Raw genomic sequence first — 27,758 nt, forward strand, 5'->3', positions numbered from 1 at the left:
CAAAATATCTCACTTTACACCCCTACCCGTTCCTCCAGGCTCCTTGTCCCCCGTACGATCGGATAATAGATGGGAGCATGAAGAGCCTTACCCGAAATTCCTGCTGGTTAACGCAAGATTACAATCATAATTATCCAGCATCCAGCATCCAGCATCAAGCAACAAGCATCAAGCAACAAGATAGCCAAGCCATGGCCCTTGTAAGCATCTATGGATCTAGGCCTAGCTGTCAAACCCTTTCACCCATCACCCATCAACCATCAATTGTAATCGGACGAAGCTAGCAACGTGTCACATCAAATTCGAGGCCATCTTTCGGGGAATACGAATTCAAACTACATACATACATAGTAGTTGCTCGTTACGAGTTACGAATATCTATGCAGCCATCCTCTACCTGATACTTAGCTTAAACCTTGTCGCCTCACGGTGATGTTAAAGGATTGAGAGGTATTCTGGTCCTCGCACAGCCGCAGTTTGTACGGCGCCGCAGTAGTACCTGGCCTGCTGGAGCTGTTGGGCTGCCTGGACGAGAAAAGGTCGCTGTGCTACGCCTCCGCGGTCCCCAAACATGCGACCACAGTAGCAGCAACAGGAGGTTTCGCCCTGTCAGGCTCGGTACATCCCGACGGGGCTAGCGGCATATAATCTCCTGTGCCGGTCTGGTGCTAATCCGGTCACAGATCGCAGCTCTAGCCTTAGTAGCTAGCAACCTTTCGGCATCAAAACACCGCATAAGAGTTTCAGACCCACCACCGGTCTCAGCTTGTAGATCATCTCGACTTTAGACTTGCATGTATACCTAGTAGCTTGCTAGGTATTCACTCCCATGATGCCATACACACATCGTCTATCGGTTCGGTTAGATCTGCCTGAAGAGCAGCTTGACATATGTATGTAAGTATGTACGGGAGGCAACCCAAGAAGGTAGCCCCACCCTCTCGATGCTATATCACTACTACCTTGTCATAATACTGAGCCACACTCTGGAGCCTCAAGTGTGGGGAGCCGTACATACCCTGATACCCTGATACCTAATACAATGTGAACGTCGCAACCCCTGACAACGACAAACTGAAAATGGAAGTTGTACTATTATCTAGCGTCTCTGGTCAGACTCGCCTTCCAAGAGCTAGCCGTTCCATACGAATAGTATGGTACTTGTCTACTAATAACGATGGACGTCAGGTAGGAAGTTCAATGGCCAGAAACGGCTAGCAGAACTACTATGATTTTCATTAGATTCTAGCACCTACCCAGGTTTTATACTGTTACCACCCCGCCCCCCGTCGTGGATGCGATTTCTTTTGAACACCCACATAGATAACTTACTAATCCGGGATGGAACGCGGATGTGCCCTAGTCAGGCCATACCTATACCCTGTGAAGATCACGAAAGAAACTATTCAGATGGAACGTCTAACGCCATGATCTACCACACGTCGATCTGACACAGGCACGGGTGAGTCCCTCGTTTCCAACTCCTAGGGACCTTCCTGCCGTATATTCTGCCGTACGTTCTACCATCCCGCGAACCCCACATCCCTATACACACTACATAACTTGACAAATTAGGTATGTACGGCTCGACGGCTCATACGGCTCTTAGGAAAGAGCAGGCGTTATCCCTGACAACGAGAATGGTTTCGTCCATTCGCTCATTCGTCCGAGAGATCACATAACCTCCCTCTAGCAACTTTACCTGACTACCTATAACACAAAAAAAGCTTACCCGGATTATTCCAATATCATCTATGATATACCTGCCTACCCGCCTACAGGGTACGCCAAACACACCTACTAGCTCACGGAGCAATGCATAATGTGAAGTATCCACATGCTTCTACACGCGGTAACTCTACTCTAGAATATTACCCTTTCGTCCTATAATGGTTATCTATTAGCCATGACGGCCGCCTTCTCTCTCAGCTCATATATCCATTGACACCTACCTAGCACTATCTGACAACTTATAGTCGGCCTCCGGTTCGGACTCAGAACAAACTTTTGTTTTAGTCCTCTAAAGAATTTTGTCTCAAACTCGGAAACGAGGATCTGTTTCTTTTCGGATACCCCAAGTTACACTTTTCCCCAAGTTCCTCCCAAGCAGCCGTTGTTGTATCCAGATCCTTTATGTCTATGCAACATTGGCATAGCCTTACTCTTCCCTTCTTGGAACAAGCATCCCGTCCCGTTGGACGTCGTCTTATCTTCGCTTTCTGTGTCTCTATCTAATTCCCCTGCGTCCCCCTTGATAGCACCTGCTACCGTCTCGTTCCTGACACTGCACAAGTGACCACTCTCCTTCATAGGCGACCTGCCATCTTTAGCCTTGAGAGCTCTTGGACGGCCAGGCAAGAAATCCCCTCGCCTATCTACTGTTGGCATCCTCTACTATAGAGGGCATACCAGATCTACGACTAGTTTGGTGTTTCAGACAAACCCCGTCAAATAGCAAGGGGTCCCGTGTGGCCTCTCTACTATTGCCTTTCCTTCGGTTCTCCCCAAACCCGACCCAGCCGAATAGGAGTATACTCTCTGTCTGGTGGCCGCGCAAGCAGGCAACACCCGTCTCCTTCCAGTCTTCGGGCACACAGTTACATCGATCGTTTCAATCTTCCGTCGCTCATCAGTTTCCCTTAGCGTCGATCAGTGTTGATAACCCTAATATTCTTATTAGACCCCCTGGTTATACTCCCTCGAGCCAACAAAAACTTAGGATCCCCCATATTATACACCAACTACCTATCTAAACTACTCTCGAATCTTTGCTCTCATCTTGCCACGGTTTTGTCGATAGGGTGAAGCTGGCTCTGTGGCATTGTCTTGAGTGTACTTCCTCCATGTTCGGAATACAACACACGAGATCGAGGAAAATCAACACCGCCTCAATCTAGCACGCCTATATCCATTCCACACTCTCGTGGTGGGCTATTGCTATCGAAATACGAATAGGGAGGGTGAGGCTGGCCTAGGGAAGATTTATTTCGCCGGTACTTGGTCGACTGAAGGGCTTTGGCTGAGAAAATATCCTTTTCTTTGAAAAGGGGTTATCGCTTTATCGTATAAACGGAATTACCAGCTACCAGGCTTTTAAAACCCGCGAGCAGTGCAGGATACACTTAGGAAAAGAGAAAGAGAATGACGATCTGTTGACACTGATTGGGAGAAAGTATTTTCTGATTTCATCCACGCTACTTCGAAGGCAGTCTACTTGGAACTTGGGCAAAGAGAGCCGGAGTCGTCTTATTTATCCGGATCCCAAGGCGAACATCCGCATAAACATTTGCCGCCAATAATACGCAGGAAACGGTCTAAACTACGAAAGATATCTTAATCGCCTCTGAGATCTCAACTGATAGCACGGACCAAGTTTAAATATATACTTATATATTTAACCTGTCATCGGAATTTCCGTGTGACGGCTTGGTCGCTCTTGCTTTTCGCAGACAAAGTTCTCCACTTAATAAAAACACAACGGTTTACCTGACATTTAGGTTGCTGGCAGTATGGATGTCACGTCGTTGTTAAATTCAACCTCGTTGGGGAAAGGGGGAGGACATGGAATGATGAGTAGAGAAGTACGGAGTATGGGCAGTGTGGGAAGTATGGGAAGCACGATTGGGGGGATGGTGGATCATGCAGTTGGCTCCACCTCAACTTGCTCAACGACGGAAGGAACGACAACATATTCTTCAACATCAGAAATTTCATCCAATGAGAAGACACCATCTAGGAGAACGAGCGATACAAAGGTACCGAGTCGAAGTAGGACGCCGTGGGACGCTAACGGATATGCTCTTCCACTCACACTCGATACTAAATCAACTCAGGCGTCAGGTCGACAAGTTTCTAACAGCACTTCACCCGCTGAATCTGCCAGTCCCAAATCACCAAGACACAAATTCTCTGATAGTCACAGCAGCTTATCTTCTTACGCTTCTTCATCCACTTCTTTATCACACTCTAGGATCTCTTCTATGTCTACGGTTGGAGGAATCCAATCTATCAACACCATCCCTGACACCCCTTCTCTTGAGACCCAATTTGAATGCGTTGAGCTCACAATTCCAAAGATTTGGTCAACGGAGTCACATAGAAGGATAACAAAAGAAGGAATAATATCTCCACCCGTGACCACAATCAATGGAGAGCCCTTAGTCACAGATCTTCTAAGGACCAGTTCACCATCTGATGCTATGCTAATGTCGAGGGGTACCCAAAGTTTGGATCAGATTAAGCGACCAAACCCGATCATGTGAGTAACTGTTCCTGCATTTCATTCATTCAATCCATTGAATTGGCCTATCACCGTCGAGGAATTCTACTGGGTATTTGCCTAGATCGGAAACCGGCAAGTGTCATCATTCGACTCTTGAGAAAAGCTTGAGTTCACTGTAGAGAGTACTGTGTACTGTGCTTGTGCACGCTTGGCTAGCTACTTTCAAGGTCTCGCAACTCCTCAAAACTTATACCCAATTACCCAACTAAACCTATCGAGACCTATCGTCTTCCTCTGTTCATCCAATACAGAAGAAGCCTGCTGCCTATTTCAGTCATACTGACTGAAAAAAAACCTTTGGCCCCAACGTGATTGTACTTCCAAGTACTAGTCACTCAATTTTCTCTTCGTCTTCCAAGACTCCGAGAACTCATTTCTCGAAGACTTGCTCCTCTATAAATAGCTGCCCATTATCAACCTTGGACTTTTGTTTGAAAAGAAATTCACCCGAAAATTCTGCTGCTAACACAATTTTAGTGCTAAAGATATCAGACCTGACCTCAGTCATCTCGTTCCTGTTGACTTTGCCAAAGCACACAAGAGAGCCATTTCAGCACCTGATTTCGCTGCTACAGACACCATCAACCGGGGTTTCCCTTCTCTTCCTAGCACAATCCAACCCACTTCGTCCCCCTCACATCGAGTTGAGCATCGGCTAGGCTACGCCATGCCCTCAATATCCCCGTCTCCAGCTCTGGCTGAACAGCCTTCTCAGGGCGGCATTGTTGTCTGCATGTACAAGCCAAACTGCGACACAGGCTCTCAACTACGCAAAGCCATCTCGCACATATTCGGCCGCAATAAGACATGCACTCGAAACATACCGTCGCATGTTTGGGTTCACTTCTGTCGGAAGCACTATCAGCGTAGCCGCTACCGTAATGCACAGGAGTGGGCTAGGGTTCAATGTGACCTAGTCCAGAAGCAGATTCGCCGTGTCCAAGACTGGAGTGACGAGAACAAGCGGACTGGACAACCTGGGATTGTCCAGGAATGGTCCTTGTCAATGAGGAAGCGAGAGCAAAATCGCGTACAGGAGAAATCCAATAGGAAGAGATCTTACCGCGATGACAGTGAGGATGATGATGACGTTGGTGCACTAGACAGCGCTACACTGAACGGCACTGCTGTTCCTGATTGGTTGCGAACCAAATGTGGTGATGGGTACAGTACGGCTGAGATCGAGGAAATTGTTACTCGCCTCAAGCAAGAAATGGAGGAAACCAACATGACTCAGATCCCTGACATAGAGATCCTCCCAAATATCTCCATGGATGCATCGAATGATGCACGGCCAAAGACTATGTTAAAACGAAAGACCAGCGGCGGTAGTCATACCCATAAGCGATCGCAGTCAGTCGGCGTTTCTCTTCGGCCTGAGGCACAACCTATGACTCGTCGAGTGAGCCAGCCGTCGTTCTGGGGAAACGAAGATGCCATGCATCCAGCTCCAGTCGAGAAACGCCAGCGGGTATCTGATGCCCCTCCATACGGCGATCGCCATGCGCGTATGAATCTTCGACATCCTGAACGACCCGCCTTGGCGCCGTTACGAGATACCTACTCCATTCCCCACCGCCCTGCTTTCAACAACATCCAGGAAAGTCACGCTGAGGACTCGTACTATGGCCGAGAAGATACCGATATTAACAATTCTGGTTATGATCACTGGTCTGGGTCAGCTTCTCAACGAAACGGAGGCCAACCAGTAATTCCAGCTCTAGACTCCAGTACTTCTCGTGAATACCTCAATGGTCGACGTGCCTCTCACCAACGCTCTTTTTCGGAGGTTGATAATCAGCACAATTTCACTTTCCGTTCACCTTTAGATTATCCTTCCGCACAACCGACCCAGTTTTCGGAGGCTGCGACCTACGATAGAGCGCCCATGTCTCTAAGACATTCTCATGTCTCGCATAGCTCGCATCCCCCGTCCAGCTATTACGATAGCTCCTCCGGTTCAAGCCAGCGAAACGCCGGTCCCTATCAGCCCTCCTGGCAGTCTCCATCATCAGGACATGCTTCCTCCTACTCTAGCTACAGACATATGCGCCATCAGAGCACCCCAACCGCTCCTCATTCAAGTATTCCTCAGGTTCCTACTGTTGGATACGAGCATGCCAATGGTGCCCGTCAAGCGTCTGCGTATGAGCAGACACCTCCTTATCACCGGCGCCAACAGTCCTACGCCCCATCCCGTCAATATACCCACCGGCCCTTAGTGCAGGAGTCCGACCAGGCCAAAGCTGTCTTCAGCGAGCGTCGCTAGGCCCACGACTGGGGCAGATATCCTCACCCAACATTAATTGGGTGGCCTCAATCCTGAGGCAACATGTTCTGTTCATACATTTCTCAACCTTCTACTTTTCTAGTTCTTCCCTTTTACTCATTCGGATATAATTCTTCCACCCCACCAAAACTTGTATTAAAATGTCATATAGAATGAACGGCCTAAAAGTCTTAGACAGGATACCCCTCTTTCGACCATATCGCGAATCACGGCTGGAGTCATGGGATCAGATTACGGGGGAAATATGCGAATCATACTGAGAAAAGATATACCGAAGATAAGGAACCTTTTCGCTCAGGGTTGTTAATGTCTTCGGGTTTGTTTGTGTCGATTTCGATTGTGTTATGAGGGAACGGGCGGCGCATAGGTGTCTATGGTAAAGGCATCACGACGGCTACCTTACGACTAGGTATGGCGTTGAGGATTTAGTGTTTTCGTTAGGCGTCTGCGGCCTCGACTGGGCGGATCATAGTCCGCTCGGATATGGCTACGGAAGAAAAAAAAATTCAAAAGGAGAAAAAGATCTGACATAGTGGAGGCGGCAGTGGCAAATGGTTAAGTTCGCCGAATATGGTTGACGCCGCATAATCTAGATGATCAACGGGCATCTGCGATGAATTAATTAGTCTCTTACTTATTGAGATTCTATAAAGGACAGTGGGCTTAGATAGCTCCCTTCCCAACTATGAATACGATGGCTTATTTCTTACCTAATCATTAGTTGAACCTTGATCGCTTGGTAGATGTGCACGATGGGACGAACTTATTATTTTTTTAACACCACTGTCGGTTACAGAGTGCCGGGACTGCTCTGTTGAGCACAAAGGGACATTTTCCTTTTGATTGGTTCGTCTGAGGAATCTGTCCTCGATTAGGAAAGTCGCTAATATAGGAGAGTAGCGTACGATGTAGGTAGCGACCCAAGACAGGCAACACAACCTTGAAGTACTCTTAAGCTTCCAAGTACTACATACTCAGGTACGCATGCGGTGGCAATGCAATGAACGATGATCCTAGCGCTGATAGTTCAATTGATGAATTCATGTGGTTCGGGTGTTGCTTAAGGTCCCCACTTAGTTCTCTCGTAACATCAAAGCATGTGCGAGAACGTGTTTGAAAGGTTGCGATTGATAAGGGGAAAGGAGCTACACACAGAGCTCGAACACTTTGCACAACATCAGGGACGACACATTATGGCTTCTTTGCTGGATGACAGTTGGCCATCGACGCATTATTCTCTGCTATTTGCCAATGGATATCTATCTACTTGGTAAGATCCCGAACGCAAAGGGACGTGTGTAAACTCTATGTGAATTCTTCGCGAATAGCAAGCCACATATAATCATATCACCAATTAAGCTTACTTATATTGCGAATAGTCGCGAAGTTTACCTCTTGATTGTGTTTGTCAAGCTGATACTCTGTGCTCTAAATTGTTGACCCATTGCTGCGCAAGGGAAGGATGGCTTATCAATAGAGTATGTAGGCAAACGGCTCGTCATACGTGGCTGGCTACATGAATCCCGTCTGCAGATGTTTTATCTTCATAAGAAAAAGAGGCCTGCAACCTGGCCTACATCCACGTCTACATATTCACGCTTATCTTTGCTGTTATGATTCAGTATTCGGCGCATGACGTAGGTTTCAGGCTGGTACCCATTGTCGCTATCTGGCGCCCCCTAAAGGAAAGACAAGACAAACCTTGGAGCCTAAGGATATTGATTTCCTGAGAGCTTGTAAAAGCCTCCAAAAGCTTGCGAAAGCTGCCACGGCGCCAACCACAAACCATAACCTCTAAAGCGAAGTCGTTGGATTGGCTAAGTGACGCCACTAATTTGGACCATCAGTAATAATATCTCAAGGCTGGGATTCAATTTCAGAAACATAAATCCCAAAATAAATAGAGAGAGAAAAACATGGCTCCAGTCAAAGAACGCTCAGTCGCGTTCGCGTTCGACATCGACGGCGTGCTCGTCAAGGGCAAGAAACCCCTTCCAGGAGCCAGCGATGCTATTAGGTTGCTACAGCGCAAGAATGTACCATTCATGTTCCTGACGAATGGTGGCGGACACACCGAAGAAGCGCACGTCAACAGAGTTGGACAACGACTTGGCCTTACATTCAGCCCCAAGCAATTCGTACAGTCACATACCCCTTACTTCGATCTCGTCCCGGAATACGGCGACAAAACAATTCTGGTGCTTGGCGGACACGGTCAACAGATTCGGGGAGTGGCGCACGCATACGGCTTCAAGAATGTCGTTACCTCATCCGATATCATGGCCACCTGTAAACACATCCACGCATTTCCAGAGATAACAAGAGCGCATCACGATGAGCACGGCAGCGAGCGCCCAGAGTTGCGCACAACACCTATCTCCGCCATCTTATGCTGGAGCTCGCCACGTGATTGGTATCTTGACCTCCAGGTCGTCCAGGACCTCCTTCTATCCAGCGGCGGCCTGCTCGGAACGGTCTCGTCGAAGAACGGCGACGTCTCATTGCCAAACAACGGGTATTTACAAGACGACCAGCCAAAGCTATTCTTCTGCAACCCAGACTTCGAGTGGTGCACCGAGCACGAACAGCCACGGCTCGCCCAAGGCGCATTCAAGGAGGCCTTAGGAGCGCTCTGGAAAACCAAGACCGGAACAGATTTGGAGTATACAAGATTCGGCAAGCCGACTGAGGCTACGTACGTGTACGCGGAGCGCATCTTGCGGGAATACGGTAAAAGCTTGGACTCTTCCAAGGAGATCGGCACGGTTTACATGATCGGCGATAACCCCGAGAGCGACATCGCCGGCGCGAACGCATTTCAATCCCAGCACGGGATCGAGTGGCGAAGCATACTTGTCGAGACGGGCGTCTACGTCCCTGGCTCGGTACCTAAGCATAAGCCGTACCATACCGCGAAGAACGTCATGGAGGCGGTGGAGTGGGCGTTGGAGAAGGGGGCAGCTGTGTTGAACTGAGTCTTTTCGGCATGGCATGGCATGGCATATACCTGTCTGACGGTTTCTGTGTACTTGGATGAGCCGGATCATTAGGGAGACTGACTCGGAGTTTTAGCAGGCTGGCGTTAGGAAATTCTATCTCGTATTTGGTCAAAACGTTGTTTCAATCGTGGGCTGCGGATTTGATTTTGGAATTCACGGCGATGACCACCTAAGGCTTGATTTGGGACCCTCGGATTATAAGCTAGGAACCTTGTACGCTCTGCGGCGAAAAGTCCCATGCTGCCGAGCCCTTGTATACCCAAGTAGCCTACAACCATTCTTCGTCTTCAGCTCCACGTTGGCATTTTAATTTAGGTAGATATAAATAATTAGGTCAGGTGTCTTGGGGATTTGCTAGGTTTTAATGAGTCCAACTTCATCCTCATCTCGCCTCCTTTAATGAGTTGAATTTGGAGTAGTGTTCGATAGAGGACTGAGATAGATATTAACGTTGATGTTGCCCTTCATTTCGAGATACATCATGATGAATTAGCAGATCGGAAATCGGAAATCGTACTAGGCACTTTTATTATGGGTGGTTAGTAAGCCACTGTGCACAGCCACACGTGGCGGACCCTGGACATGTTTCCGTATCCTGGTAGTACGTAGGTACATGGCATTTAGTATGTTGGTACTTTTAAGTTCAATTGATTTAATGAAGTTCAATGTTGAATGTTGCGCGTAGAGGCCAATGATAATAACTTACCTCGTACATAATACATCTTATACGGTGCACACTCAGAGATTTCTTCTGTCATACCTACACATATAGTATGATAGAGGACTCTGTCGGCCTCTGAGGTTAGGATTATCATGGCTTCCAAGTCGAAAGTCTCAACTCCAGCACAACAGCCCTCGGCGCGTCCAGTGCTAGCACCAGCGACGACGCAAGCGACGATACCCACAACAGAAGCTGCCAGCTCGACAAGGCCAGCGCAGGCTACGACTTCAACGAATAAACCTTCGACGGCTCCTACGCGAACGCGACCACCCCTACAACCAGCACCTGCTCCCGCTCCCGCTCTAGCTCCGCGGTCAATACGGCCGGCGCAAAAACCGCAAGTGGTCAGGATTTCACATTACTCTCTAGGCTAGGCACTGAAAATGTTGCTAATATTGCCTTTATAGTTGAAATTTCCTCTGGAGTATGTCCCTGCGTATACCGGGCCTCAAACTCAGACACCCAGTCGCAAATCAACTACCAATGGGCAATCTGGGAACCAAAACCAGAACCAGAACCAGAACCAGAACGAGAAACAGCGCAATGGTTTCAACGCAACCGCCACTACGGCCGCGACTTCTAAGCATTATGCTTCTCGAGTAGCGAAGGAAGAGGAAGAGAGACGAAAGTCCTTCTACAATATTTTAGGAGACATGGATCCTTATAAGGGAACGCCTAAGGAGTTTATTCATCTCCTAGTAAACGCCGCGATGCGTGATGAAGAGATATCTAAATCCATTCACCGAATGAACCAAGAGAGGATACAAAATCCAAGCTCCTGGACACCTATGAGGCCACATGATCCTTTGCCAATGAATCAACCTTATGGAACACCCGACCAACAGTCGAACCAGCAAGCACAATCGCAGCCAATTCCGAATGCGCCTATGCAACAACCTTTTATACCGCCTGGGTATGGACCGCAACCACCGCCACCACCGCCGCCAATGCAGCACCAAGTCGGATTTTACGTCTATCCCCCGGCGACCCCGGGTCAGCCTCATCAGGTAATACCGATGCCAATGTACGGTTCACCAGCACCGAACATGTATCCCCCGTATCCTCCATATCCTCAACCTCAGCCTCAACCTCAATCTCAACCTCAATCTCAACCGCAATCTCAGCCACAACCTTCACCTGGGACGGGGGTTCCGCCTCCCCCTCCTTATGCTACAGGCGCATCCCAGAACCAAGCTGGATTTTCTATCACGCCTAACCCAGTTGCGCCTAATAAGCCTCATACGCACCAAAGCCCTTATACACCCCTCCCCCCGCAACCTATACCCCGGCTACCTTCAGCACAGAAATCTACTGCATCTAGTAAAGCGGAGACTAGTATACGCAAGAACGCGAACGCAGCTCGCCATTCAAATCCAAGCGACAGCATTCCTGCGAATAATGTCGCCGATTCGGACAGTAACGCAACCTCGTACCATACCGCGGATGTAATTGATGATGCTAATGAGGACGAGGGTGACGGACCCAATGATAATGACGATGCCAATGCGAATGATAGCGTCGACATCAATCCAGATGAGATGGACTTGGACGATCAAGGTTCGGGACGTAAGGAACAATCATGTAATTTCACATGGGTCGTGGATCGAGCCGAGACTCAATTGGGTTGGACTGGCCAGTTTGATAAAGAATCCGAAACCAGACAAGATACAATAGGACAGTCTACAGCCTTCAAACTTCAGAAGCTCCTTAAGAGGATGAACGCCATGATCGACAAGCACGTCACCTTCCGCAACCGGGTTCACATTCTAACGGTGATGCGTGAAGTGATCATGGCAACGCTGGATACAGACTCTCGCATCGGTAGTGTATGTCGAAAGAATGCCAAAGAGTACGACGATACGTTCGTAGAGGCTGTGGGGAAGCTGTCGCCGAAACATATACGGGGCCTGAAATCTTTGGAGGACGGTAAATGGAGGGAGGAGATGCGAATGCTTGTCGACGAAGCCAATCGGCAGTCCATATTTCCACGCCTCGCGGAAGTGCTTGCTTTGCTGGATTCTTAGACAGTTGAAGGGAGGATTGACTTGGGATAAGCACGTTGTTTAGTTCACACGAGATACCCATTTACTTTATGTCTTCGGATTCTTGGGCGGTGGTACGGTAAGGCGTCAGAGGACGGGGTTTAATTGCGCTGCCTATATCGTTTGATGATGGCTATTATTCCCGATGTGTGCGTTTTATAGATGATTCTATGAATGAATTCTATGCTTTATCTCCTCGTCTTAATCCTGTCGGTATATAACAAATTACCTAGATATCTGAAAGTACCTTGGAATAGACGCTAAACAATAGTTACAGTCAAATCTGACATTGCTCTCCTTGCATTACTTAGTACATGCCTAGTACTTGAAATAATGACATACCTAAACACGCTATTAATGTACGTCGTAGGTAATAGGCAAGTTATAGGGTATCCGGCTATGTAGATCATGTATTAATAAATATTCTTCAGGTTTTTTTATATCTAATTGGCGGCCACTTCAAGCTACATATGTAAGTAGATCTTATAGATAATGGACATCCGAAGGACAAGACCCAGAAGTAACTACTAGGTACATGTATGTAGGCTAATGCTGCGCTTGAGCAAATAGAACCTCAGATGCTTGTCGGTGAGTTGTCCAATGGGGTCTTCCTCTCCACGATCGTTCGCTCTCAAGCCTCTTAAGCCCTTGAATGCCTAGGATTTATAAATAAAATTTCAAGAGATATATAGCAAGGATTGATTTATTGAGCATTCACAGCAACCTGTAATTAATAGATGTTGCTAAAGAATAAGAAGAGCCGGATATTAATGTCTCGTGTGACGAAAGATATCATTGGGGGAGGTATGACGACGGAGGGGCAGGGGTTCATGACCGGGATGGCTACCTCTAAAGCTGGCAGCTGGACAGATCAGTGAGCTAAATGGACTAGGGCGGTGAATGATTACTTAGAACAGCTAAAGTTACCTAAAAGCTTGTAAGCTACAGTGGGTCACCACCCAGCCCAACTCGTGCCTTGCACCATTGTCTGAACTGATGAGTGATGGGTACATGCATGATGTACACGCGACCTTTCTTGATACTGTAGCACATGCCTTTTTCTTCACTTTAGTGGAAAAGAAGAGAGAAAAAAAAAACTTCAAGGTTATTCATCGTTAACCATAGTGAGGTTTTCGACGCTCCCTAATATTTTCCATTTGATCAATCTCTTTCTCTCCTTTTGCACATATAAAAGAAATTGTCATAATTAATAAAGTAAACCAAACGTACATATTGTCCAGGATCCAGTGCTCGGCATTCAAGATTTCAATATTGAGCGTTCAGCGCACCCGCCACGTGCAGATAAACGATAAGCCACCTGGCAGCTTCCAAGGTTCAGTCCGTCAAGTGGGAAACCTTCGCCTAGGAAATAAACTCTTAGGTTAGTTTAGTTCTCGTTAGGGCCACCTCGATCAAAAAATTAAAATCTTGCTTAGGGAAGCACGAAGGACGAAGAACAGACAACTTAACCCCTCTTCCCGACGCGACGGTTTTTCTTGCAACTTCATAAACTTATCGCCGATGATCTCAGCCGATTTAATCATCTCGTCGTGACGCGCTGCCATCGATCCGGTCGAATCCCATCGATATCGATACAAGTATTACAACTCTCGACGGCTTAAAACTACGGCATCCTCCGAATTCGAAAATACCAAACATCATACCCAAAACCAGCCCTGGCCGAACGCCTCGCTAGGTCGGCGCGGCAGCAGCCACCACTAACGCGCCCATGTGGTGGTTCTTTCGCATCGTCTCCAGTTTCATCTTTTTGCTAATCATCGTCCTGTCTATACCTGTCTCCTTCGATGTAGGCGGACGCGATAGTGGGCTGGCTTACAGCCTTTCCCTATTTCTCTTCTATCTCTTTTACAGCACCGTCAAGCTCGCTACTCCCGAGAACTCGCGCGTACGATGGGCATTTACCAAGCTTCTTCAAACCTCCCAATGGGTTGTCATCCCCACACTCCTAATCTGGTCCCTTCACAACTTCGCCGTTGATGCCAACAGCACAGACTGGGTGTCGAGAACAATCGGCGGCCTCGGCACTCAAAAACACAGTACTTGGACTGACTGGTTCTTCGGCAATGGCGGTCTGGTAGAATCAGTAACCCTCGGCGGTTGGGATAAGACTCTACGCTACTCTAGCCCCGTTTTCCAGCTTGCCGAAGGATTCTGCACGCTGTTGGTCATCCAGGCTGCAGGTTGGATCTCACGGGAGCTTGTGAATAGAGGAAGAAGCGACACCTGGGTCGTGAGTATTATTCTATCTGTCACAAACTGACATTTCTTTTCTTAAGTGCTAATCTATCTTTAGCTCATTCTCCTAATCTTGTCAGCTTCCATCATTGCTAGCTCTGTCTACTTCTTATGGCGGGTCGCGTCGTTCCCCTCTATCAACAATCTTGATGCGATACTCATCGGCGTGACCGTCACATCTGCCATTTTTCTGGGAGCTATAGGAATCAGTACTGGGCGTGGAAATCCTGTAGAATCGTCTCTCATATTCGCCTACGTTGTTCTATGCGTCTACCAGATATTCACAGACTATGTCCAATCATCGGAGGCCCAAGCCGCCGCTGCGGAGCAAGCTGCCAACCAACCGGAATTCCCACCTCTTCCGCCTATCATCATGGCAAGCTACTCAACTCTTCTCCACCTCTTTAACTTCTTGCCTTCAGCCGTCTACTCGTCACTGAGTTTCCTATATGCGGCATTTCAGACTATCGCCCCTTCCGTGATGATCTCTCTGGTTTACCGACTAATCGTATTCTACTGCGCAACCCGTATCATTCCAGCAGTACGGGAGTCAGGTATCGCGTCTCTTATAAATGAGCCCTCTTTCGACGACTCGGACGATGCAAACCGCTTATTAGGTTTCCTCTCTTGGTTCTCGCCTTCAATACTAATCGCCGTCTACACAAGCCTCCTGCTGCAGCACTTTTCTGCCAGCGGCGGTGACGAAGGTTGGACACTCCGACACGGTGATGCAGGAGGCAACACTTGGCGTTGGGTTAACGTTGCCGCTACGATGATTCTCTACGCCAACGAGTTACGTATAGGCAACGAGCATCTGAAGGCGGACTAGACGAGGTCGGCCATCAGTCTTGACAGGGCAAAGGGGATGGGATGTGTTTTTTCTTTTTGCCTGTGGTTCGACGCAGATCTAGAACGACAGGCGACGAAAGCTTCCTTAGGAAGAGTGTCGCATATATTTCGACGTTTGTCGATGATTGTCGTGATTGATTGTTGACAGCAGCATTGGGCATGGAAGGTCGTCGGCTTAGGAAACGAAGGTTTACAGCACTTGGCGTTAAGGGGCATTGGGGACAGTATACCATTCCATTGAATTCGACCATGTTTTATTTGTTGCAACGAAGCAGCACCTACGTCTTACTAAGCCAGGCGTGTCGTGCATCTGCGGGAGGGGTTCTACATGCAATCTAAGCATTTATGGAGCAAGGTGGCAGATTGCCTGCTAAGAAGGGAGTAGCCCATTTAAGGAAATATGACATGTCCCATCACAAGAAGAAGAAAAGAAAAATTGTCTCTTTGCAGCATTGGGTGGACTCTCCAGCCCCCTACTCCTCAGACTATACCCCTCACGAATTGGATCGGTTAGAGGTAAATACTAGTATACCTACCTTGAAATCTCCAACCCCCTCCTAATTTTCTTATGAAAAAAAACTCAGCCGCGGTCATACGTGCAGCGCCTATCGCATGCAATGTAACACCGGGAGCCTCGTCCATGATGTGGCGCAGATAGAGACCCGCTTAACAAATATAACGGCAGGCTCTACAACAAGCAGATACCTAAGTCATTTCTCCCACTTCTATACTTGTTTATATTCATTTTTTTTTTTCATGTTCCTCGTCCAGCGTGATTTTCATGTTCATATTTCCTCTTCGATTTCCATTGTATAGAGTATCCACGTCCTCGAGTCCAGGGACATCGTTTGCATTTACTGTGATCCGATATCATGCATTGGTTTAGGCGGGATATAAGTTCGGTAAACGGCGATGAGAAGAGAGATCCTTCTCTTTACGACCAAGGCGACAGTGACCCCAACTTGTTAATTCCAGATAGAAAGCTTGGGAAAGGGTACGATGATTACTTTAATGGGGATATATACGAGCAATCTCCCTGCAAGCATGTGCAGGACTGGGAGACTCCGGAGACGACCAAGTCGTACGTGTGCCCCCAAAAATATACTAGTTCAGCGGATTTATAGCTGACGATCTTGAAGGACTATGCCGTATCTCATGCATATAAAATCTTTGTCTATGGGTGTATGTAATACCAAGGCTCTCTCCAATCCGTTTTTGGCTCTAGATAAGCCTATTGAGAAATTTGCTCTCTCAGTAGTCATGTTTTCGTCTCTGTTCGTTTACTTGAAGAAAGAATTACTGATTATTGTGAGTAAAGTGGCCTCATCTCCGCTACCTTGCGGAATGGATGGATGTGACGACATCACCTACCAAATGGCAACTTATCAAGGGCATGGATAATCTAAAAGAGATTCGGGCGGAGAGAGCTAGTCGGACGAAGATTATGGCCATCGATTTTATCTCGGGCCAGTCAGCTCCAGCCATGCAACAAATCGACGACCCTAATGGTTTAAAAACGTGTCTAGATGACCCTGCGGTTCCAGATGCTACTCGGTTATATGTCGTCGAAGATCTCTCACGCGATGTGATCGAGCTTCTGGGTTCTAAACTAGACATTGATCCTCTCTTCTTTCGAGAGCATATCAACGATTATACTTGGTATAACACACGAGATCCATGGGTCGAACTTCCCGACCTGGATATCGTTTCGCGATCGCGATCGTACTTCCGTCTAATGTACATGCAGCCCCGGTACTTTACGAGCCGGAAAAGCTACGAAGATGCACTGAAGCAGGCCGGGCGGTTCAACGTGCTTAGGAGGCTTGACGAAGACAATGAGCACGAGTCCTTATTCGACGATAAATCAGCAACAGTTGCCCTTGTTAGATGCAAGGCGTCGTTATGGATCAGGCGATCTAGCAATACTCAGCAGGCTATTGGTGAGTGATCCCTCAGGCGCAGATTGTATATATACCGTACATGTATCGCTTACCGTTCGTTATAGGGGTATTGCTCATCGACCCTTCGATAACAGAGGGATTCCCTCTATGGAGAGGATATCGGCCTTTCAGAAACTCACCCACACCCTCAAACAAGACGCCCTTCGAGGTACCGCCTCGGACTGGCCTCTTTGAGGACTTGATATTCTGGATTCGGCAGACATCACAGAAAGATATAGATGCTATAGAGCACAACCCCAACGCGATGGCTTTCCGAATCCTGGAGATCATATGTGCGGAGGTGAGTAGCATACAAGAATATTTATTACTTGTTTCAGCACGTCCTAAGACCTGACTTTTAATCCCGTTCTCGTGAAAGTGTTAGCACCTATGATGACTAAAATATTTTGCCCGCCAGTAAAGTTATTCGCAAATGACGATCACTAACTTCACATAATACAGTGGCTAACATTAAGTCGCTACATCACCGCACGGCTTGGTCAGATCGAGTGGGAGATCGAGAGCCCGGAGCGATTCCAAGTGAGGAAATTAGACCTCCAGGAGTCGATGAACTTCAACACGTCGCTCAAGAAGCTTCACACGTGGCGCCGTCGCCTGCCCATCTACAAGGCCATGGTGGCCGACACCCATACCAAGATATTCCCGAGCCACGAATCCGGCTCCGGTCGCCGGGACTGCATCGCCGACCTGAAGAAGGACTATGAGATCGTGGCGGCGCATATAGACAACCTGCTTTCGCGGACAGAGCGTATCGCGGCCGTCGCTACGGCCGTCACGGCGATCGAGGAGAGCCGGCGTGCCATCGAGCAGAACAAGACTCTAGGACGACTTACGTATTTAGCGGTCATCTTCGCGCCCCTCAGTTTCGTGTCAAGCTTCTTCAGCATGTCGACGGACCTCTCGGGGTTAACCCAGACCATCTGGGTTGTACGTACCACAAGATTCCGTATGAAGCTAATCATCGACTAATGTGATCCTAGTATTTCTGCGTCGCCGTACCTATCAGCTTCTTCGTCTACCTATTAGTCGACAAGAACTGGACGAACAACATGCAGAGCGCGTATAATAAGACCAAGGAAGTGAAACATAACGCTAGGATACACGAACGGAAACATTGATAGGGATCTAATACTATGCACCTGGGCATGTTTATAGGAAATGACGACTAGGTTAGGGATAGTGATACCATGGGACGATGAATTACGACTTATGACAGCATGAAGATAACGGTAGACGACATGGTACTATGCATTGCTCCTTGTTCCTGATAGAGAAGATAGGTCAGATTGCATCCGGGCATTTTACATACGAGTAATGATACTTTTACTACCTCTGACTGATGCTCGGTATGAGTGTATCTTGCGTATATTGGAGACTGTGAGGTTAAAACGGATTAAAGAAGGTGAGGTAAAGGGGTCAGCCTATCCAACCCCCTTTCTCTTTCACACCTCATGATAAGGATTTATCGAATGGGTAAGCGTCTTTAGCAAGTCTTGCTTGGTAATCCCAGCTGCGAAGGAAAATAGGTAACTTAGCTGCTTAGTTCCAACATCGGTCCTGCTGTGAGACGGTTGGCGTTTAGATCCAGCTAGCCCCGAAGAATACAAATAACGCCTTCCTTAACAATATTCATTAGTAAGACGGCTGCTTACTGCTGCTATGATTGCGTGGCGCTCCTCGATCCTCTGCATGAATGATATCCGGACACCACTCTTGGTAGATGTGATATTAAGCCAACACCTCCCTTAGGCAATCATGGCTTTAAAAGCAATCTGCAGAATGGGCTAGCTGCTCTTAATTATAGTGAACAAGATTTCTTGGCCATCGTCCGCGACTTGGCCTAATTACTCCGAGAGCAAGTCGAGACGCCACTTGTCTGGAGGAGAATGATGTACCGACGGTGTCAATGATATTTAATGTAGAGTTACTCAGGAAAAAAAAGATAGTTGTCCTCGGATTGTGAAATCCGATATAGCTTAATTAAACCACCAAGCGGAATCGGACATCGCATCGACAACGATACATGACTCATGAGCCCCTACGGGCGTATTCCCGAGGCCAAAGTCAAGCTTTATCTATTTGGGATGGCCTAGTTTAGGTCTACGACGCCGCGTAATTAGAGGCATTTAGAAGAATAAGCAATCGCAAATCCGAGGATTCTAATATGCAAGCCTATCACCGAGCCTCGAAGTTATCGGGTGTACCGTAGGTTGTGGTGGTTTTATTGGATGATCTATGTACAGAAGGCGCATTCAAAACATTTTGCCATAGGTAGATCGGCAACAGCTGGCATTGAAGTGGGCCACAGCTGCAAGCCAACTGTTGGTATGAGTGTTTGCAGCTGTCGAGGGGATTAGAGCCAGCAGTAAGCAGCTGGGTGACAGCTGTGAGCGGATACAGCGCCAGCTGGTGTTGATCCGCCTATGGCAAAATGTTTTGAATGCGCCTTCTGTACTCTGTAGGTAGATGAGCTGCGAGAAACTCCAGAAACTCCGACCATTGCACTGGGACGAACAGGTACAAAGCGCGCCTAATGTTACAACCTTATTGATAAGCCCCTATTTCGATATCCATCCTTGGAAACTATTAGAATGGCATTGTTATTTTCATCGATCAGAAAAGGCATGTAGGTTGATTGATATGTACCTATGTATGTAAGAAAATGATGTGACCCCTTTTCTTTTCTTTTTCTTCTTTTTCTTCTTCATCTTCAGGGACAGTCTTCTATCGGTTTTCGGTAATCACCTAAACAGATAGCCATGTGGACAGGGTCCAGAATTAGTGAAATAGGAGAATCATGATTCGCTCTGGAGTTTTGTTGGCATAGAACTAAACCTGTTAAGGCTAGAGGATGATCGGGGATGGAACGGGATCGATGTCTGGGGTAATGCTGTAAATGATTTACTGATTTACTCGGTAATTCCACAGAAGCTCCGCTCCTCAACGGATGAGTGGACAAGGGAGTGAATCGATTGATTTGTCGGTGAGGCAGCCGATTCTAGAACCCTATTGGCTTCTTATCAAGTCGACAAGGTCGGATGTGCCGCTTGAAACGATCTGCCAAAATGCTGGTCATTCATCATCCGCTACCCTGATTTCTATGTATCCATCCATCTGTTCCATCCCCGTCCTGATGCAGATGCTAAACTCATAGCATGACAGTGAGTTACTATGTATTCGAGCAGTCGAGTCAACAGGTATGAGCTGTAACTTGTTCGACTTGGTATCGTATCTTGGCCGTTTTAGACACTATTGCGATAGTCCGCAGCTATGAATCTTGGCACACGACCAATTGCTCTAATATTAGACATTCTGCGTCCGTGGGTACCTGTATTGTAGGTACACCAAGCTTCGAGGGCTGGAGGGGTACACGTGTAGAGCTCTAGGAGTCTAGCAGACAAGAGGTGACAAGATGTCGTCTGATCAACACCAATCCCTAGCATCAAATATGGATTTGTTATGGACTTGCTATAGGTAACTATGCGTAGCTCCACGCAAGCTTCCTTGAAAGGGGAAAAGGCGAAGCAGCCATCTGCCGCTCTTGGCTCTTTATATCCGACTCGCTCGTTTGGAGTCACCAATACTCAATTCCGTGTTGGAGGTGTTGCACCGAGCGAATCAAGGTCTAGATAAAGAAGCAGATCAACCCATTCCTCCAGGAGCTTGCATAGCTTTGCATAGCTGTTGCATGCGTTCAGACCTACAGTACATACTACGACAGCAAACAAACCAAACCAGGCTGCCAGGTCCTTGAATCAGTCCCTTGTCAGCTCAGCTCACCTCACCCCGGACGTCCGATCCCTCCTCAACAATACGGTACCTACATAGTACCATATCTACCCTTCCATCATCCCATCATCCCCTCACTTTCTTTGTTCCTGTTCTTGTTCCCATCCAGTACTTGTATCAAGCCATTGAACCTTTATACCACCTTCAAGTCTATCACATACCTGTCTACGAAACTTTACCCGTATCTCCAACATGGTTGCCGGTCCCCGCCTTACAGGTCCAGCTGCAAAGCTCGCCCGTTCCATCACCACCACAGCTACTGCATCTCAGTCCAACACGCTCCTCACAAGCACCAAGAGCACAACCGCTCCCCTCTCTCGGAAATATGCAGAGCTCCTCAAGGAGAGGAATATAGATCCGGATGTATGTGTTTTTATACCAAATTCCATCATCATGCCGTAGTTTTATTACCGTCGTAGCTTGAAAGAAAAGACGATCGACCACCTAGAGCTACCGGTTACCTAGTTAGGTGTATGTAAGAAGTAAGAGCTAACAAGCCGCTACCAGCACCCCCGTCACCTCTACACCCGATCGTCCAACCGCCCACACCCCCCACCTCGCACGATGCGCCTGATGCAGACCTTTGGCTCCAGCGCGCCGAAAGCCGCTCTTGCCACTACCACCATGGACAACATCGTCTTCCCGGGCTCTGCATCCCTCGAGGGGTCGCGCGACGACCCATTCGCACATCTGCGCGTGCCCTTACTCCCGGATAACTTCGCGACGCATCACACGCCTGAGGTTGCCGATGGGCCAATTGCCCCGGCTCAGATCAGCATCGTTGCTGCGAACCCGGAGCTCGTCTCCCCGTCGGCGTTGACGGAGGTCGAGGGCATGGGTATGGATGGTGTCGAGCTCAAGTTCGCGCACGAGGAGACGCCGGCGGAGAGGGAGCAGGGCACGCTTACAGATATTTGGAAGGGCCTCGTTGATGATGTGTTGGGTAGTAGTAGTGGTAAACACAACGTTGCTCTTTAACACGCTCTGTCGCGTATAAACGATCGTCATGAAATAAATCGGGTAGAAAAAGAAGAAGCGGAGCTGGGAAGCATTTGTTTTCGATGGCTTGATTCGAGCTCCTGTCTGGGTTTGACAGCGAGCGAACGGTTCTGGAAGTGCTTCGGACCGGTTTGATATGTCATTTAATGAATCCCTTGTTTGTTGTTTGTATGTTTGCGAGAGCGAGATCATTTCCATGTTCACTTGGAGCAGAACGTATATTTCTAGGATACGCAAATAAAACTCAAAGAGCGATATTATTGTCAAGTCGCAGAGCAAACAAAAAGGGGCCATTGTCGTATGCTGTTCCATATGGGTGCGTCCACATGCTAGTAATTTCGTGTTCAACTGGCTTGGGACTGCAGCTGATGCGAGTAGGTATGTTGGCTCAAGGGTAAAAGGAGTGTGATAGTCTATTTGCTTTGAGCTTTATTCTAAGTATTCTATGAATACCGACAATTCTATGTTTATGAGTCATGTGCACTCATATTCCCGCGTTTGTTCACTCAACACCGACCAACTTCTTACTAACCTCCCACACCTTCTCCTCCTTCTCACGATCAAACGCCCATTCATTATACCCATACTCAACCCTATCATAATCGCCAAGGACCGGCCCAGCTACCGATGCACCCTCGAGGTACAAACCTCCCTTGCCTTCTAAATCTTTCGACACGGCGCCGTAGACGCTCGTCGCACACCCCTGTTGCACGTTGGTGAAATATTTCGCCATCCGCTCATCCATCTGAGCCGCGTCCATATCGTCTTGGCAGAATTTCTGCAAGTTCGGACTGGCGAAGCTGCCGGGGCTCAAGCTGAGCCCGTGGAGGCCCTGCGCGCCGTAGAGTCGTTCGATTTGGGTTGCCACTGTTTTAGGGGTCAGCACATTTGCCTTAGTAAGTATCTTGAATGCGAGGAAGAGGGGAAGAGAGGGAAAGGGGGGCCTATAGGAGATATTTATGCTTACTATAGATATTAGCCGTCTTCGACTGCCCGTCTGCGGAATAAGTCGTCAGCCGTCTATATTCAAAGTAGGCGAGCCTCGTGAGACAGGCTATTTTCACTTACATGCCGCCCAGCCATCATATTCGCCCTCGAGATTCAGATTATCGAAGCGTACCGGCCCGTCACGATGGCCTACAGACGAAACATTGACGACCCTTGAGTGGAACCCGGGTGTCGAGCTAGCTAGCAGGAGGTCCTTGAGTAGATAGAAGAGAAGGAAGTGAGACAAGTGGTTTGTTCCGAATTGCAGCTCAAACCCATCCTTGGTACGACCTTCAGGGGTTTTCATGACACCAGCATTATTGATCAGAATATTGAGCTTGCCATCGCACTGTTGTCGAAACTCATCAGCGCACGCACGAACGCTCGAGAGGTCCGTCTGATCCATAAATAGAAGGTGCACACGGCCAGTCTCGAGGAGGGAATCGCCGAGAGCTTCCCGCGCTTTGTCGAGGTTCCGGGCCGTTGCGAATATGGTGGCTCCCGTTGATGCTATGGCGCGGACAGTTTCTGGACCCATACCTGAAGACACTCCCGTGATGAGGACGACCTTGTTGCTCATAGCTCCGATGAGGCCTTCGTCTTCGATTATCTGTAGCCCAGTTGGACGAGAGTCGCCTGGGCCGCTGATCACCTCCCATTTGTTGCGCTCAGCATAGCGCCCAGTGAGCTGAAAGGGGTTCTGCGATATCATTGCCATGGTAAAAGATGGTTGTCGAGTCTATCAACCTAGTTAGTTAAAATATTCCCCTATTTGCGCTTTCATTGAGAGCCAAGTTTCGCTACTTACTCTAGAATAGATTTTTTCGTGGGATTGGATATGTTGTGGCCGTCTGTGTTCATGAGGATACTAGAAAAAAACCTTTGAGCATGTCCCCCTTTTATACTCGACGTTGGACTCTTTCGCACGCCCATCTTCGCCAATACCTCATATATCTTAAAGATACCTAAGTTTCGAGGTGAATCCCACGGCGCTGATAGCTTCGCGATACGAAAAAAAAATGATGTCAACATGCAAAGCACATCCCGAATATTCTAATGGACTTCTAACGCCGTTCTTTAACTCCAAGCGTACAGATGATGGATGGAACCTTCATTACACCCAGCCAATGATATCTTGCTGCATCTATGCACGATTTATCCGAAAGGAGTATCCAAGAGCGCTTGCTTATCGGGATTCTAGATCATATGTAACTCTAGATCCGAAGATTCGTCACCTAAGACGTCGTACATTGATATCCAATCATGTATGATATTGGTAGTCACATCACGTGAAGTGACTTCAAATATGCATGAAGGTTGTCTGCCTATATTGGATATTTATAGGGTCCTGAGTAAGCATGTTATAAAGCTTAAACTGAGCTTGTGATATAAAGTGCTTGCTTACTTAGGTATAACCTCTCCCACAACACAACATCGCTATGTATCTCCTCGGCCAGCTTGAGCCTATGGACCCCCATGACCCTACGTAACATTCTGGTCGCGCCAATAATTTCCAATAATTCATTATGTTGTTGACGGTGTTCACTAGGCTTGATAGGTTCTATTTGGACGGGCTTGCAAACTTATGCTAGTTCCGGTCATTATAATACGACCTTAGAAAATGTTGCCTTTGATTTTCGGGGTAACTTCAATGTTTATTACCTGGTAGAAATACATAGACTACCTACCTACCTACCTAGGTAAGTAAGTATGGAAACTGAAATATACCTATAAAGAAAGAGATGATCTTTAATTTCTCCTCTTAGTTATAGGTATGTATCATCACTTACTTGAGATATGTATACACGTAATCTCTACCTGATTACCATACTCGACAGCAAAGGTTCCCAATATCTCCAACCACCCACTCCGTAAATCCTTCGCGAACGGGTATATTTTGCGAGATTGACGTCTATCTTAGTATCCAATGAAGCAAACCATATAAGTTATCTCTCCGTATTCGTTTGGTTTATAGGTGGTCCTGCAGGCTCCCTGTATACCCGGCTAAGCGAAGATTGTTGGTTGTGTTTCAATGCAGGTTCTAGGTACATGTAACTCGTGCCGCATTATCAACATCCCCGAGATGTATGTACCATGGTAGTTTCTCTCACAGCATCCACATTGAACCTACATAATGGTGTTGTATTTGCTGTAGCTACGTAAGCTTCGATATGTATAAGACCCGTCAAAGCCCAACCATACCAGGTAAAATGATGAAAGACAAGTCTCGAGCAAGCCTGAACTTGATTCTAGTTGCTCAACATGGAGTTAGAACTCATAAAAGTTCTCTCTATTTCCTTCTTATTCCCTACCCTAGTTAGCTTGCTGTTCGTATATTTTGTATACTCACGTGTCTTAGCATGGCATAGACTCCGACATATCGATGGACCATGGATCGGTTCCTTCTCTTACCTGTTCATGAGCTGGGTGACATTTTCAGGAAAGCAATCTTACAATTACCGGAAGCTCAACAAGAAGTACGGCCCTCTCGTACGTATCGGTCCTAATGATCTTATAACGGACGACCCCGAGATCATCCGGCGAATGAACGGAGCTCGATCCAAGTACCAGCGGTCATCATGGTATAACGCGATGCGCATGGACCCGTATCTCCCATCGCTTTTTAGCATCATGGATACAGATGTCCATGACAAGTTGAAGGCCCAGTTGTCTTTCGGGTATGGGGGCAAAGAGAACCCAACCATCGAGGCCGACATCGACGAGCAGCTAGCCAGTCTCGTGGCGCTCATCCGACGCAAGTACTTGTCCGATGACCATCATTTACGGCCGATAGACTTCGCAGAACGAATCCAGTACTTTACTCTGGACGCCATCACCAAGATTGCATATGGACGTGCTTTCGGCTACTTGGCCACGGACACGGATGTATATGGCTATATCGAGACCGCCGAAACCCAAGTGCCCATGTTGGTCGCGCTGGCTGATGTTCCCTGGTTAACGCGATTGTTCTTCAGTGAGACCATGCTTAAACTGGTCGGCCCAAAGCCTACGGACAAGAAGGGCATCGGTAAAATGATGGCGTAAGTTGGCATAACATCTTAAGTATCTAGAGAGCGATAGATTTCTGACTTCTTGAAAGGGTTGCCCAAGAAGTCGCTGGCGAGCGCTTTGGACCCGACGCTAAGGATCACCAAGATATGCTGGTAGAGATTACCCCCTATTCATCTTGTCGTTCAAAGTTACGATTTATGCTGATGTGAGAGACCAGGGTTCGTTCGTGAGACACGGTGTTTCGCGTCGCCGCTGCGAGTCGGAAATGCTCTTCCAGATCATAGCCGGTAGCGACACCACGGCTACCGCACTTCGTGGGACTATGCTAAGTCTGCTAACGTCGCCATTGGCTTACTTTAAGCTGCGCGAAGAGATCGATACCGCCATAGCTGAAGGCCGAATTTCGTCACCTATAACGTTAGACGAGGCAAAGGGCCTGGATTACTTACAGGTATGTACCGATCCTACCAAAATAGGCACGGTTATCTCGGTTTTTATACTAACGACGAGGTACCAAGGCTGTGATTTATGAAGGTCTTCGAATAAATATTCCCTTTTCTGGCCTTACGATGAAGCGAGTACCGCCCGAAGGAGATACGCGTAAGTTTCTGCCTCCATTTATATCCTGGAGAGCACAGAGCATACCCTCTCTTTAATAATCATGTCATCCTGATTTAGTAGGGCAAAACATGGTGTTGAATGAAAGCCTAGCTTCCCCCTAAAATGACAGTAGCTAATATGGGATTGTTTATAGTCAATGGGAAATTCGTCCCTGGGGGAACGCGCATTGCCCACAGCTTCCTATCCCTACAGCGTTCAACTGCGATCTATGGAAAGGACGTGGATCTATTCCGGCCTGAACGTTGGCTCAACATCGACCCTGAGAAACGCCGTGAGATGACAAACGCAACTGAGCTTCTCTTCGGATACGGTCGGTTTGGTTGTAGCGGGAAGAACGTTGCGTTTATGGAGATGAATAAGGTCTATGTTGAGGTAAGCGACTGTTTACATAGTTCACAAATTACCTGCCCACATGCTAATACGACTGCGTCTTCGTCCCAGCTGTTGCGGAGTTTTGACTTCCAGCTCGTTGACCCCCATAACCCGATTAAGACCATGAATAAAAGCATGTTCTTCCAGAAGCACATGTGGGTGAAGATTGTTGAGAGGACTTGGCGTGTATAAGAGGAACGCTGTAGAGAGTGATGGGAGTTAGGCAACATTCTGGACAGTCAAAAGACCTATTTGGCTAAGAAACAGGGTGGCGGACTCACCTGATCTTTCATTCTGACAGTATAATAGCAATATTTCCTGAACAACTATCGCTCGAAGAGAAGGATATAGTTGTTGAAATTTAGTTACAATCCAACGATAGTTATTGAATGTAGGAGAAGCAGAAATCAAGTGCTTCTATAAACATGGTTTTAGTTTATCGATCAAATACAATTTTCAGAACCTAGTGATTCCATAGTCATGCTTGTACATAGGTGGCCTGGCTGTCATTATCAGTCATCTGAGGTGAGGTAAAATAATAATGATGTATAAATCATTTCCTACGAGATCGTTAAAAG

General features: G+C 47.6%; 9 protein-coding genes across 9 annotated transcripts; 8 read left to right on the forward strand and 1 right to left on the reverse strand.

Moving 5' to 3' along the window:
• Positions 1-2,903: 2,903 nt before the first annotated feature.
• GGS22DRAFT_131242 (uncharacterized protein) lies at positions 2,904-7,271 on the forward strand. The gene is made up of 2 exons (XM_047958477.1): positions 2,904-4,258; positions 4,760-7,271. The coding sequence occupies exons 1-2, from the start codon at positions 3,510-3,512 to the stop codon at positions 6,549-6,551; spliced, it is 2,541 nt and encodes an 846-aa protein (XP_047819443.1). The 5' UTR covers positions 2,904-3,509; the 3' UTR covers positions 6,552-7,271.
• A 693-nt stretch (positions 7,272-7,964) lies between these two features.
• On the forward strand, positions 7,965-10,050 carry GGS22DRAFT_161340 (HAD-superfamily hydrolase). The gene has a single exon (XM_047961079.1). The coding sequence runs from the start codon at positions 8,489-8,491 to the stop codon at positions 9,545-9,547; it is 1,059 nt and encodes a 352-aa protein (XP_047819444.1). The 5' UTR covers positions 7,965-8,488; the 3' UTR covers positions 9,548-10,050.
• A 700-nt stretch (positions 10,051-10,750) lies between these two features.
• GGS22DRAFT_161342 (uncharacterized protein) lies at positions 10,751-12,614 on the forward strand. The gene has a single exon (XM_047961080.1). The coding sequence runs from the start codon at positions 10,946-10,948 to the stop codon at positions 12,314-12,316; it is 1,371 nt and encodes a 456-aa protein (XP_047819445.1). The 5' UTR covers positions 10,751-10,945; the 3' UTR covers positions 12,317-12,614.
• Positions 12,615-14,063: 1,449 nt separating this feature from the next.
• GGS22DRAFT_187896 (ICE2-domain-containing protein) lies at positions 14,064-15,419 on the forward strand (the record flags this gene model as incomplete). Its single annotated transcript, XM_047964658.1, has 2 exons — positions 14,064-14,585; positions 14,649-15,419. 2 exons carry the CDS (start codon positions 14,064-14,066, stop codon positions 15,417-15,419), a joined length of 1,293 nt encoding a protein of 430 aa, XP_047819446.1.
• A 582-nt stretch (positions 15,420-16,001) lies between these two features.
• GGS22DRAFT_131273 (uncharacterized protein) lies at positions 16,002-18,937 on the forward strand. The gene is made up of 6 exons (XM_047958478.1): positions 16,002-16,520; positions 16,579-16,621; positions 16,758-17,379; positions 17,445-17,680; positions 17,842-18,327; positions 18,381-18,937. Exons 1-6 carry the CDS (start codon positions 16,312-16,314, stop codon positions 18,516-18,518), a joined length of 1,734 nt encoding a protein of 577 aa, XP_047819447.1. The 5' UTR covers positions 16,002-16,311; the 3' UTR covers positions 18,519-18,937.
• Positions 18,938-21,268: 2,331 nt separating this feature from the next.
• Positions 21,269-22,251, forward strand: GGS22DRAFT_131321 (uncharacterized protein). Its single transcript, XM_047958479.1, has 2 exons — positions 21,269-21,552; positions 21,697-22,251. The coding sequence occupies exons 1-2, from the start codon at positions 21,382-21,384 to the stop codon at positions 22,165-22,167; spliced, it is 642 nt and encodes a 213-aa protein (XP_047819448.1). The 5' UTR covers positions 21,269-21,381; the 3' UTR covers positions 22,168-22,251.
• On the forward strand, positions 22,101-22,623 carry GGS22DRAFT_161360 (uncharacterized protein). The gene has a single exon (XM_047961081.1). It carries the CDS (start codon positions 22,335-22,337, stop codon positions 22,584-22,586), a length of 252 nt encoding a protein of 83 aa, XP_047819449.1. The 5' UTR covers positions 22,101-22,334; the 3' UTR covers positions 22,587-22,623.
• A 17-nt stretch (positions 22,624-22,640) lies between these two features.
• Positions 22,641-24,203, reverse strand: GGS22DRAFT_131330 (short-chain dehydrogenase). Its single transcript, XM_047958480.1, has 4 exons — positions 23,984-24,203; positions 23,257-23,914; positions 23,156-23,185; positions 22,641-23,055 (listed from the first exon to the last, which is right to left on the reverse strand). The coding sequence occupies exons 2-4, from the start codon at positions 23,891-23,893 to the stop codon at positions 22,691-22,693; spliced, it is 1,032 nt and encodes a 343-aa protein (XP_047819450.1). The 5' UTR covers positions 23,894-23,914; positions 23,984-24,203; the 3' UTR covers positions 22,641-22,690.
• A 1,162-nt stretch (positions 24,204-25,365) lies between these two features.
• Positions 25,366-27,628, forward strand: GGS22DRAFT_161378 (cytochrome P450). The gene is made up of 6 exons (XM_047961082.1): positions 25,366-26,216; positions 26,276-26,339; positions 26,405-26,638; positions 26,706-26,787; positions 26,942-27,180; positions 27,250-27,628. Exons 1-6 carry the CDS (start codon positions 25,438-25,440, stop codon positions 27,370-27,372), a joined length of 1,521 nt encoding a protein of 506 aa, XP_047819451.1. The 5' UTR covers positions 25,366-25,437; the 3' UTR covers positions 27,373-27,628.
• The last annotated feature ends 130 nt before the right edge of the window (positions 27,629-27,758 follow it).

Source organism: Annulohypoxylon maeteangense (assembly GCF_022496945.1).
Source record: "Annulohypoxylon maeteangense strain CBS 123835 unplaced genomic scaffold GGS22scaffold_7, whole genome shotgun sequence".
Classification (NCBI taxonomy): Eukaryota; Fungi; Ascomycota; class Sordariomycetes; order Xylariales; family Hypoxylaceae; genus Annulohypoxylon; species Annulohypoxylon maeteangense.